The 12376-nt window shown below is 40.9% G+C and overlaps 2 protein-coding genes across 3 annotated transcripts in view; both read left to right on the top strand.

Moving 5' to 3' along the window:
* ift172 (intraflagellar transport 172) overlaps positions 1–2852 on the top strand; it is a 40941-nt gene extending 38089 nt beyond the window's left edge. Inside the window, exons 47-48 of the mRNA XM_056428137.1 lie at positions 214–305; positions 728–2852. Of these exons, the coding sequence (XP_056284112.1) occupies positions 214–305; positions 728–817 (182 nt within the window). The 3' untranslated portion in view covers positions 818–2852. The remainder of the gene's footprint in view (positions 1–213; positions 306–727) is intronic.
* A 4797-nt stretch (positions 2853–7649) lies between these two features.
* msraa (methionine sulfoxide reductase Aa) overlaps positions 7650–12376 on the top strand; it is a 30583-nt gene continuing 25856 nt past the window's right edge. Inside the window, exon 1 of one of the 2 annotated variants that reach the window (XM_056427963.1) lies at positions 7650–7972. In XM_056427963.1, coding sequence (XP_056283938.1) covers positions 7837–7972 — 136 coding nt within the window. In that variant the 5' untranslated portion in view covers positions 7650–7836. The remainder of the gene's footprint in view (positions 7973–12376) is intronic. The other variant, XM_056427964.1, reaches the window with a different exon arrangement.

Genomic DNA, 12376 nt, shown 5'->3' with positions numbered 1-12376 from the left:
ACATTAAGAAATCCATCCTCACCATCATTTATTCAACCTAAGTAAGTATTTCACCGTCTTTTATTGAACCTCAATAAGGGTTGTATCTGTTTGGTCTCAACACCATGCAGCAAGACATGGGTTTGGTAGGGCTCTCTCTCTCTCTCTCTCTCTCTCTTCCACACACACACAAATAGAGTCTCGCCCCTCACTCTGTGCTGTTCCCTCCTCCAGGCTACCCAGTGCTGAGAGATAAGATCGAGTTCTCGTCCGCGGGGAATGTCGCCAACAAGAAGGACTGGAACAGCTTCCTGGTGGCCACCAAGGTGAGAGCGTCCCGCGGTGACTCGAGTGTCTCACTGACTGGACTGTCTTTTTATTTCATGCAACAGTTTAAATTAATTTGCGAGAAGACGGTCTAACTCGACCATAGAGGAAGTAAAAGTCGTAACAAACGAAGCTCTTCTAGAATCTGATTGTTCATGATAAGTTAAACTTATAATGTGCAACTGAAACAGTGAACTGGTTAATTGTGTAATTGTGACGACATTTCCCAACAGTTTTATAAACCAAACAATAAATGGGGGCAATAATGAGCAGATTAATCCATAATCATACAGATAATCATGAGTTAATAGTTCAACAGTACTTTCCTGCTTTCACACGAATGCATGAGTCATCGTCCTGCAGCGTGGGTTCACTCTGTTTTGACATGAGTTGTTGTTTCGCGTCTCTCTTCCACGTGCAGACCACTCACAGTCCGGAGTGTCAGGACGTCCTCAAGTTCATCAGCAAGTGGTGTGGCGGCCTGCCGGCATCTGGATTCTCCTTCCACTGAGCCGTCACCACGACAACACATTCCTTCACTCCGCTGTATCATAAAAGCCAAATGTTTCCGTCAGATTTGAACCAAATCGTTTTGAGGCGAGCAGATGTTTACGATACTTTGAGATGGTACTCAACCCGACTGTTTCACGTCTGGAATGAGCCGTTTGTTCTCTGTGTGTATTTAAGAGGCCGATATCTCTGGCAATGCCTTTATTGTGTCTGTGATATGGAGTGTATTCTGTTTAATGACCTTAAAGAGAGATAGTTTTAATCCCTTTTCATTGGGTCAATGTTTGCTCATTTAGGGATGTTTGATGGTCACTCAGGCTCGTAGGTCAAGAAACTTAAAGCTACAATCTCGAAGCTGTCCGTTACGTTTCCCTTGGCGACGCCCATGGCGATAAATGGTATTGCAGGCGTGTTTTCAGAGCTCCCTTCTCAGAGCGTGACGGTTTTTACTTTCCTTTGTGTAGCCTCGTTCGGAAATGGATAGTGACTTATGATTCGTATTTTATTCAGATAAAGCTTTTCCAGATGTTGAAATGAGTTTTCAGTAAATATATATATATTATTCAGATTCAGACTCACATTTTATTTGTATTTTGTGTTTATTTGTACAGTAAAAATACAATTAATACATGTGTATATTTATATAGAGTTATACAAAAGAATGCAGAAATTAAGAAATAATTGCATCTGAGTCATGCAGAAAAACGGCAACAACATTACTTTATTTATTAAATGCACAAAGAAATTGTTCTGGCAGTTTAAACAACATCTAAATAGACGGAGGAAGTCCTGTCTATTAAACTCGCTCATTGTGGTTGTACATACACACATACATATATACATATACATTGTATATCTATCGATGTATTTATCTATATATACAGCGGCCTCATTTCCCAGCAGAGGTAATGCACAACCACAATCAATAGAAGAACTTTGTGTTTGGGGAAATGCATTAGTAAGTGATAACTGAGGCTCTGCTCCATGTCTCCTACTCACCGCCACTGTTCACGCCGAGAATAAACTGTTTACTGAACTCAGCCCACATGTTTTATATCCACATTCATATCACTGCAACACGCTGAAACATCTGTCAAAGGGGAACGTATAAAAGCACAGTTACATGTTAGGAAGGTAACGAAGACGAAGGAGGCGTCGGGACTCACGACTAGGAAAAAAAAAGAAAAAAAAATATTCATTCAACAAATTAAGGGGGAAATGTCCATCTGAACCCAACGACGCTTTTAGATCTCCTTTTTATTATTGTAATTTTGCGAATACGTCGGCGTCATCTGCATAATGATTCATGTGAATTTACCATTTGGTAAATGATCATCTCCCTTTCACTGAAGCAATGAAGAAGAATGCGTTGTTTCTGACGTGGGTTATTCTACGTGCCTGATCAAGACCACACACACTCAGCAGAAGCCCCCCCCCGTACGCCTGTTAATAGAAATAACATCATTCACACTCTAATTTCTCCCAGATCATCTGTACTCAAAATATTCACTACTTTGGGTCCTCACAAAAAAATTAAATGTTGCCCATGTTTTCACTAAGGTTATATTTATGCGATTGAATTATGGTGAGGATGTTTATATATCCCTGAAAGCTCTCGCTGCCGTCATACCGGTTTTTTTTCTCTGTACTCCAGCGTTCCCTCTGATCTACCGTCTGGCATCGAGGAGCTCAAAGGAATCAGATGGAGGACGTCTCCTCGACCCGCGTGTCAGGGTCCTGAGAGTCTGGCCCCTCTTGAAGTACCAACAGAGGGGTTCTTGTGATATAAGGGGGCTGATCCGAGGAGGGAGATGCAACCGGGCAGAAACATAAACAACGATGGTGAATAAAGCAAAATGTTATGCTTTGACAGGGAATGAGAGATACTTCCTTACTTCTTTACAGTGTTTTGGGTTATATTTTACTAATAGAGGACCACATTCATGTATGAGGACTGGATTGTAACAGGCGGTCGATACTGCAATAAGAAGAATGAAAGTCTTAATTAATTAAAAAGTCTAAATTCCATCACTGCAGATGGTTTACTGCATATCGTTTCAGTCCAAAGGAAAATGTCAGTAGAAACGGAAACTATATATATATAGCTGCTGTCACATCTTATACGTCCACAAATATAGGAAAAAAACTTGGTGTACCATTAATTTGTCATCTAAGGTTTTAATTAAGTAAAAATACCGGTTACCAGTAAAATTACTTCATTCAAAATGTTACGGTAAAAATATGAGTATTAAAAAAAAGGTGACAAACGTAAAAGCTGACATTATGCAGCAGGATGTGTCCCATCATTTTAAGGCTACTGTATCATACACAATATTATCCATCCGATTGTCATTATTGTAACGCCACTACTCATTAGTGTAGCTGGTTATGGTGGAGCTGGATTTAAAATTAATTTTGTGTAAAATGTTAATCTGAAATGCAACTCACTTAAATGTAGTGCAGTCAAAAGTAAAATATTTCCTTTATTTTTAAGATGCTAAAAATGGACACCTTCACTTCAGCACAAGTACTCTTAAAGTGTACTTAAGTACACCAGAGTGTAAGTACTTAAATGTTAAAGATACATGTGTGCACCAAAATATCTCTTAATCTTAATGTTTTGTTTAAAGTACAATAATTCCCCAAATCTTCCAGAAATCCCTGAAAATGGACTGTTAAGTGAAGAAGAAATAAAGCTCAGACTTTTGTGGGGCACCATCTAGTGGCCATTATCTGTACTGCACTCTCCCGCTCTGCTCGGCGAGCCCAGTGTTGACTTTCAGGCCACTCTCTTGGCATTCACCGCGTGCCTTAATTGTATGGACATTTAAATCAAGGTCCGCTGTGAACACGAGGAGAGAGGACCCATAACCCCGCCTTGCCTGGTTCTGATCCGTTTCACTACGGCTACTTGATCCAAGTCCGATCGGTTTTTCTAGTTTTTCGTCTTCTTTTTAAAACAAAAGTTCAATTATTAATTGTCTTACCATTTTGTTCTGCTGCTGTTTCCTTTAACCGATTCCACTCAATCCATCTTTTTTTGTCACTCATTTAAATTATTGTGGGCTTATATGCAGCCTTCTGCTTTTCTTGGTGTTGCGGGTATTATATGGTGATATAATGACATGAACCGATTGCTAAAGTGGTGAATGCCATACCGATTGTACATGACGCACACAGACCAACCATACCCGAGATTACCATCATGTATTCTGACCGGATCACACCGACTCTGTCCGCGTGAGTGGAGATGTCCTGCTGACCTCCAGAAGGCTGCATTGCCGGGTCAGCTCCTATATCTGGACAACCACGGAACTGCCGGCATCAACCGGACTGACTGAATAAATATGCACGCGGACTATTCGACGACCTAAAAAGTGTAACATAGCCTATGCATATTAATGCGTTTCTGCAGACGTCTGCGCACCCTCCGGTTTCCACTCATTTCTCACTCTGGTTATAAAAATTAATTGGCAGGCTTCGGTTCTCGACCCCTTTTTATTTGAAGGGCGGGGGGGGGGGGGGGGCGAGTACCCTAAAAAGAAAAAGTAATATCTACTTCTCACCTAATTTCACAGATTAGAGCCAGGTTAAAATGTAATTTGTGATTCAACCAATTGGTGATTTTTAAAAATCAGAAATCCTCTAACGTGTTACGCCTTGTTAAAAACAATACACAGTGGTGCGGCCGGTCCTCTGAGCAGCACTGCGGACCATTAAAGATGAACCTCCATCATCCAGCAGCAGCCATAAGGCACGTCCTCATAGCACCACTGCATTAATGACACAGCTGCAGGGGAGGAAGCTGCTGCTGCTGCTGTGATGAACTCGTGAGCACACAGCCCCGTCAGCACCGACAGCATCGCGCCATGAAGCCTTTTTATTATGCGTAATAGATTACTTCAATGTGGTTCGCTGCAGCAGCATGCGGCATCTGCGCTGCTCAACGGCTCTCCGGCAGAGGAGAGGACCCATCTGCAGCCTCATTAACGGATGAAATGCTAATGACCCAGATAGCTCATGTCGGCTAAAAATGCAGAGGGGAGGGGGAAGGGGGGGGGGCTGCCTTTGTGGGGGTCGGTCGGGCGTGTGTGGCAGAGCCTGCATGCGTTACAGTTTTTTTCTTTTTTTCTTAACAACACTTCAGTACACAGACTATCTTCAATAACTAAAATGATGGATATATTTAAGTGGGCCCATGAAATTACATCGTTATAAATATGTAGGCTGTTTAGGGTTTTATACAATAAAAACGTACACAATACGTATTGTAATGTGCTTTATATATATATATATATATTGTATATATTACATTACAAATGCATTCTATGTATTTGGTGAGTATCATTAGAGTGCATGCTATCTTATATTTAAGTAATAGAAATAATAAGTTCCGCAGAGCACGACAGCACTGCGGCTGCTGCAGGAGCAGATTTAGCGCAGATGAAAGGAGCCGGTGGGGGTTTAAAACCCACAAGGCCTGAAACAAATCGTCTGAGATTTAAATGACTTCACGTTACAGAGAGACTATTTGATGGAAAGACCGAACAACAATACCTTTTCAGCGGCAGGTGCAGGATAAATGGCGCAGCTTTCTACATTTTTTTTTTTTTTTTACCCTCAGAGGACATTTACCCATTTTTTGATCTCCACAAAACACACCGATGAAGGAGCTTCCGTTGGTCCGCTGATAGAACACTTTTAAACCGGCGTAATTTGCGTGCGCCGCCCGGTCCGCAGTGCTCTTCTCTGGAGGTCCACGCAGGGATGCTGAGGATGCGCAGGGAGGTTGCGGGGGATGCGGAGGTCGGACCGTCCTTCTTCTGCATGCTGGATTGGAAAAGATTGTTTTTTGTTTGTTTCTTTTTGGTCTGCAGAAGAACTCTTCAAGCACCAAATAGTCCAAACCAAGAAGAGCACTGGAGCCAAGCGATATCCCAAGCCCTCAGAAATCAGCTTGTGTGGGTGCTGGGTGCAGTCAGTCAGGAGGTGGATACAGTAGCTGAATGGAAGGATGGAGGGAGAGAAGTTGGGCGCAGTCATAGGGAGAGAGGAGAGTGGAGGAAGGGGAGGGGCTGGTCCTCTGAAAGAGAGGGAGTCAGATGGAGCCGCCAGCTCTGCTTGTCATCCTCTCCTGAGGATGGAGGGAGGAAAAGAAAAAGGGAGAGCATCTGCCCAACCAATTGAAACCTCCGACTCTGTACTTAATCGTTGTTAATGCGACGGTTTCATTGAACTGGTTTCAGGAAACAACATATGATACAGAATAAGAATTTAAAAAAACTATATGATCGACATGCATGCAAAAGGATTCAATGCTTTTTTTTAACCTTCTTATTTAGTCTGTGAGAAGATAGAGACTTTTGTTCTAATTTTCGTGCGTCAATGTATCAAATAAACGTAATGGAGTGAGGTTACAGAAGGAAACACTCCAGTGATGTGCAGGTGTGTCTAAATGGTGCTGGAGGACAGTCCTGTATGAATATACATTCCACCACTTCCCTCCCTCTCAGACATTAAACTCCGTCCGGGATGTGAAATTGTGCACAATCCTTCTGAATTATAGATAAAGCTCACCACCGTCACCATCAGACGCCGACACTTATATTCTATGTTTTATTTCTAAACATGAGCAGCGTTTCCTCTGGCTCATCTGCCCTATAGCCCCCCCCCCCCCCCCAGCCAGCGTACATACTGGAAACCAGTGCCCTGCTGGGGGGCTGTCTCATTTGACTGCACCATTACAGCCGTAAACCATGAAATAATCATCTTCCATCTGAAGGAGCTGGTTCTGTTCAGCCAAGCATGAAGCTTTATAAGAATGAAATGGCACAGTGAATGTGTAGTTTGTCAACAAATGTTAATATTTTTGTGACCATTATAAATCAAAACATTTACGCATATACATTACCCGATTAAAAGCTTTTTTCTACTGCATTCACATGAATAATTTCAGCACCGTGAATAAGCACGTTAAGATATGTAACAGTCACCCAAGTTCCCCAATAACCTGTTCTCACCAGAACCAAAAGGAAGGAGGAGGAACATGAGCATATATGGCCTCAAACTCAAATTACTGTGATAAAGATTGGGGGTCAAACTAACGACCTCTGAACATAGTTTATCATGTATATATATATAAAAATGCAACCACTAGTCTCCATTAAAGAAAGGCAAATAATATATATATATATTTATATATGGTTATCATGCCTCCTATTATTAGGATTTCCATACTTTGTCCCATATCCCAAACTGTCTTTTAGTGTTTCTTCCCCTGAGTTTTTTTCCAGGAATCCATCTGGATTCATGGTGACGTACCAGATTAATCTGGATGCATGTTGACATACCATATTAATCTGGATGCTTGTCCATATACCATATTAATCTGGATGCCTGTTGACATACCATATTAATCTGGATGCATGTCCACATACCATATTAATATGAATTAATATACTAGATTAATATGGATACATGTCTACATATCATATTAATCTGGATGCATGTCCACATACCATATTAATATGGATTGATACACTAGATTAATCTGGATGCATGTCCACACACCAGACCAAACTGATGTGAGTTTGTTGCAACAACTGAACTCCATTCATAATTCAACCTCATGTAATGTTATTTTACTTGTTGGAGACGTCACACAGAGCCAACCTCTACGTCTCAACTAACTGATCAGATGACCAAGTCCTCCGGTGAATTCGGCGCGCACGTAATGTACATTAGATGAGGTGAAAGAAGAAGAAAAAGAGCAAGAAGTTGGCAACCTCACGGAAATAATTACTGCTTAGAGTCGGTGCTTGTGAAAAACAACTAAAACAAGACCATTTGTTCTTGAGAGACACATGTTTAAATCACGTTTCAGGCACGACGTGTTGTCTAAGATCACTGTTATGTAAGTAACACGTGGGCAGCTCGACGTTACATAAGCCGTGTGTCCATCATGCAGCTGAGCTAACGGAGCTAACAGAGCTAACAGAGCTAGCTCGCGGTGTGCAGCAGATGGTCTCCTCCTCCAGGCTCCGTCTAGTTTGGCGTCATTTCGTCAACAGTGGGATGGGAGAGATGGGCTCCAAAGCCCAGGTACCAACTCCAGAGACGGCGCTCCCCGGCCGGACCGACGCTATGAAAGTCTCCGGTAAGGTAGCAGTTTGTACGTTAGTTTCTTTAGCGAGCCCGGTATAACTTTATGACACAGTGACGTCACGCAGTGAACCAACACGCACTGCCTGTCTGCCGGTTCACGTTGGTGTTGTGGTTGTCTCGGGGTAACGTTTGCCTTGGTGTCTGCCTTCCACGATGGGAACTGCATTTCTTAATAAAGACGTGACAGAGGCGAGTAGCATAAACTTTAAAATGTAGCCATTTGTTAGGTTAGCACCTGCTGGTGCTACTGCGCATGCGCATTTTGCATGCCGCAAAGGACATTGACGTGCCTTGTTAATAAACCCCGTGCAGCTCTTACAGTGTTATCAAGTTTCAAGTTTTTATTATTATTGTCACATCCCCTTATATTATAGTATAATTGAAATTCTTATGTAAAAAAAAAACACAGCGACAGCAGCAGAAAAAAAAAAGAATAAGAATGAAATAAACTATATAATATCCAAAAAAAAGAAGATATATATATAAAACAATGTAATAGAATATATCATGACAATATATATATATATAAATAAAAAATAAAAAATATTTTTTTTTTAAACAATATATATATATATATATATATATAATATATATATATAATATATATATATATAAAACAGTGTAATAAAAATATACAGCATATAGATATTCACAGAATAATGTTCTGGTGTATAGTGTAAATGGGTCTCAGTCCTTGTTCGTGACAGTGGTGGACAGAAGGAAGTTACACCACAGTGTCTTGCATTCAAAATGGTATTCAAGTAAAAGTACACAAGGATTACTTGAAAACTTACTCCAGGTAACAAAATACTCGTGAAGCAAAATGGCCCATTTCAGAATAAGGAGTTATTTGAGCACAATTATTACCTTCGCATTGAAAATGCGGAAGGTTATGTTTTGATCGGCGTGTATTTATTTCTTTATTTGTATGCGTGTTACTCGCATAACTCAAAAAGTATTAAACCGAATCGCATGAAATTTGGTGGGATGATTGGTTATTATCCGGGGACCATTTGATTAGATTGTGGGATCGATCGGGTCAAAGGTCAAGGTCACGAAAATGTCAAAATCTTCTTTTTACCATAGCGCGGTCAATTTCTATCCAATTGGCATGCAATTAATGCCAAAACGTTCATAATTCAATGCCCAATCTTGTGATATGCGAAGGTATGCGCTCTACCGAGTGCCCGTTCTAGTTTCCTCTTTTTTTATCTTACAACTTTGGAGGTAATATAGTTACTTTATATACTGCTCTGTAACATTCATTTCCCCGCCCAACATTATTCATGCCATGATTACTATAATTGCATCATGATTTATTGCTTTTGATTGTGTCACAGTCTCTCTCAGCATGTAGTTTGTTCACAGGTATTGTGTAAAAGCCAAACTAGTTTTGACCGACTCGCTTGTGGTATTTCTATGCCGTGCACTCCTTGTATCATCTCATCTGTTATTGAGGCTAAATGGAGAAGCCCTGAATTATAACTAAACAGTAAGCTATAAATATAGTAGGATGTATCTGAGAGGTCCTTTATATTCATATTCAAGAAAATACGGACACCCGATGTCGGCCAAAGTCCACAGTTATATATGTAAATAAACCCAAATAAACACTATTTTTGATGCACACTATTTTTAACACTTATGACCAACTCGATGTATAATCCATGAAATGGAAAATGTTTGAATAAGAAAACTCTCAACCAAAGTAAAGTGAAAACTGTACTTCATCTTGTTTTATTAGTTTTTAATTCATTCGTGATTATTTTCACTAAAAGTCTACAAAGATAGATCACAACACTGGAGACATTTAATGAGGATATGAAGCATACCATGTCAGATGTAAGCAGCTTTAATTCATGAATATCAGCATTTTGATAATCCCGACATTTATTGATTTACTTAACCATTCTAAATCATAATTGTCACTTTAATTCGTAAATGGCTGAAACAAAAGTGTGTGTACGTGTGTGCTGTCTGAGATAAGGGAGTTTTAAAAAAGCACCAATTGGCAGTTGGGGCATTTGGCACCAACCTGCCCCCTCTTCACTACAAGTGAGGGTGCAGCGTCTTGGCACATGATGAATAGATCTGCACTGGCACTGAACAAAAGACACAAGACCAAGTACACACACACACACACACACACACACACACACACACACACACACACACACCACCCTCTGACATTAAAAAGAGAAAGATGACAGGAATGAGTAGGAAGTGTAAAGGTTGCGTGGAGGAGGTATTGACTGTGTTGTTGGGTTCAGTGTTCAAGAGACGGAGAGCAACGGGAAGATGGGAGGAGTAGAAAGTCAGAGGCTTGAGTATTTTACATTTATTTGGGATCGATTTACCCAAAGTGTGCTCGGTATTTTTTTCGGATTGGAGGGGGTCGGACAGGGGTAGGAGGATGTGGGTTAGGAGGGCGGGGGGGGGGGGGGGTCTGCCGCGAAAAGACCGATTGGGATGGATGGAATGGTTCAGACATGCTGGAGCGTCGCCAAAGCTGCTCGGGAACGCTGCCACAATCGTGAGCAACGAAGAAAGAGCGAGGGAGTCGAGAGGAACGGAAAAGCCATGCCCGCAGTGGAGAGACTTGGCAGGGCTTCCCCTCCTTTGTCTGCCTGGCTCGGGGCTGCAGCGCCAGAGGAAATCAAGAAACGTCCAGGCGTGGTGGCGGTGGCAGCGGCGGTGGAAGGGGACAAATCTCTGTCTCGGCTCGGAAAAAGACGAGAGAGAAAAAGTTCTTTCAAAACTTAGCCCCCCCCCCCAAAAAAACCCCCAGAAACAAGCGATTTTCTCTTTTTGATCGATATTCTGCATTGGAGCCATTGGACCCCAACGAGCTTTCGAAGACGGTGTGACCACCATCGGATGGGTCGGCCTGTCATTTGAATGGCAACAAAGTAATTGTACGATTTTGAAGCACCAATCGACGTCTGTGAACCGGACAAGAGCGTATGGTTGACCTCACAGGGTCTGCCAGAAGCCAGAAGAAGGCCAAGCAAGAGGTTTGTGTATGAATGCTTGTTGGATATGTTTTACCAAGTGAACTGGACTACTGCTTAAGTCTTTTGGAAAGATGGTTTTAGCAATTTAAGCACAAGATCTTGATATTAGGGTTAATAAGTTGGCCAAGTCAGGCCAGAAACCTTTAACTTAAAGACCAAAGCAGTTTCCATAGTGTCAACACGGTGTTTAGCTGCTCTCACTGGTCTCAGAAGTGCAGCTGTAACCACAACCATCAGTGATGCCACAGGGTCCTAGAGTACACCTGTACATCCCTGCAGAAAGGTCAACAGTGAAGCATCTGGAGGTCAACAACAACAACAAGATTTAAGAGTGTTAAGTTACTCTATATTGAGTTATCTTCCATGCTGGATCAAAAATAATGGGTTTAAAGTTTGTATTTGAATTGAAGTCCTTTGAGTTTGAAGCTTTTCTCCTTTTCAAATGTAAGAGTCTGGATATTACACACATGTGTGATGATTAATAGTCATGCACATGCATTCATTTTAAGAAAATAATGCTTTCAAACTCTGCAGCATCAGAAAAAAAGTTTAAAATAGTTCCCAGACTCCAAGTGGCTTTCCTCAAGTGGCCTGTTTAATCCAACACACAGTCCAAGTCTCAAATACATTCAGTTTGCTGTAATATATGATGAATAGTAAACAATAAGTCCAATAAATAGTTTTCAACGAAATAAACATGATACATTTCTTCATGCTTCAGCTCTACTTTTAAACACCTTCATATTGCCATTATTGTCATATTCTGAAGACACTTAAGAATTAAAGCTGAATGGTATGAAAAGTGTCCTAACTCGGTTGAATTAATCACTTTCTCAGTGGTTTATGACATCTCATTGATAAATCTAATACATGTTACTTGTATTCTGATGTAATCTGGATTTTGATACCCTTAGTTGACTTTTTATTAATCCCCTCTCTACACAGACAAGCAGAGGGGGAACAAACTTCAAACAAAAGCCTAATAAATAAATCAATGTTGTCCTTATCACAGCTTAATGCAGCAGATGCAGTCAGACATCCAGCATCTGGTCTTTTAATTGGTAAAATATATTAATATATATAAAATGGGTATACTTGTACTTGGGTGTAAATCATTATTATTGCAGCTTTCAGTTGTGGATCTTTTGACCTAAATATCCGTAATGACATTATGCTAATAAGACTGTGATTTAAAGATAGGCCCCCAAAAAACGTTGGTCAGCTGATTGGATTCCCTCCACATAGACACCGACAGCTGCAGTAACTCACCGTTAGCTCACTTTGCTTTAACCGAGAGATAAAATAACTGTTCATGTTTTCAATCGGACATTCTCGGTTCTTTTATTTTGATTTTGCATCTCGGAAGCTGCAGTAAAAGTGGA

The sequence above is a fragment of the Pseudoliparis swirei genome, chromosome 12 (assembly GCF_029220125.1).
Source record: "Pseudoliparis swirei isolate HS2019 ecotype Mariana Trench chromosome 12, NWPU_hadal_v1, whole genome shotgun sequence".
NCBI lineage: Eukaryota > Metazoa > Chordata > Actinopteri > Perciformes > Liparidae > Pseudoliparis > Pseudoliparis swirei.
This window is presented reverse-complemented; position numbering and strand designations above follow the sequence as displayed.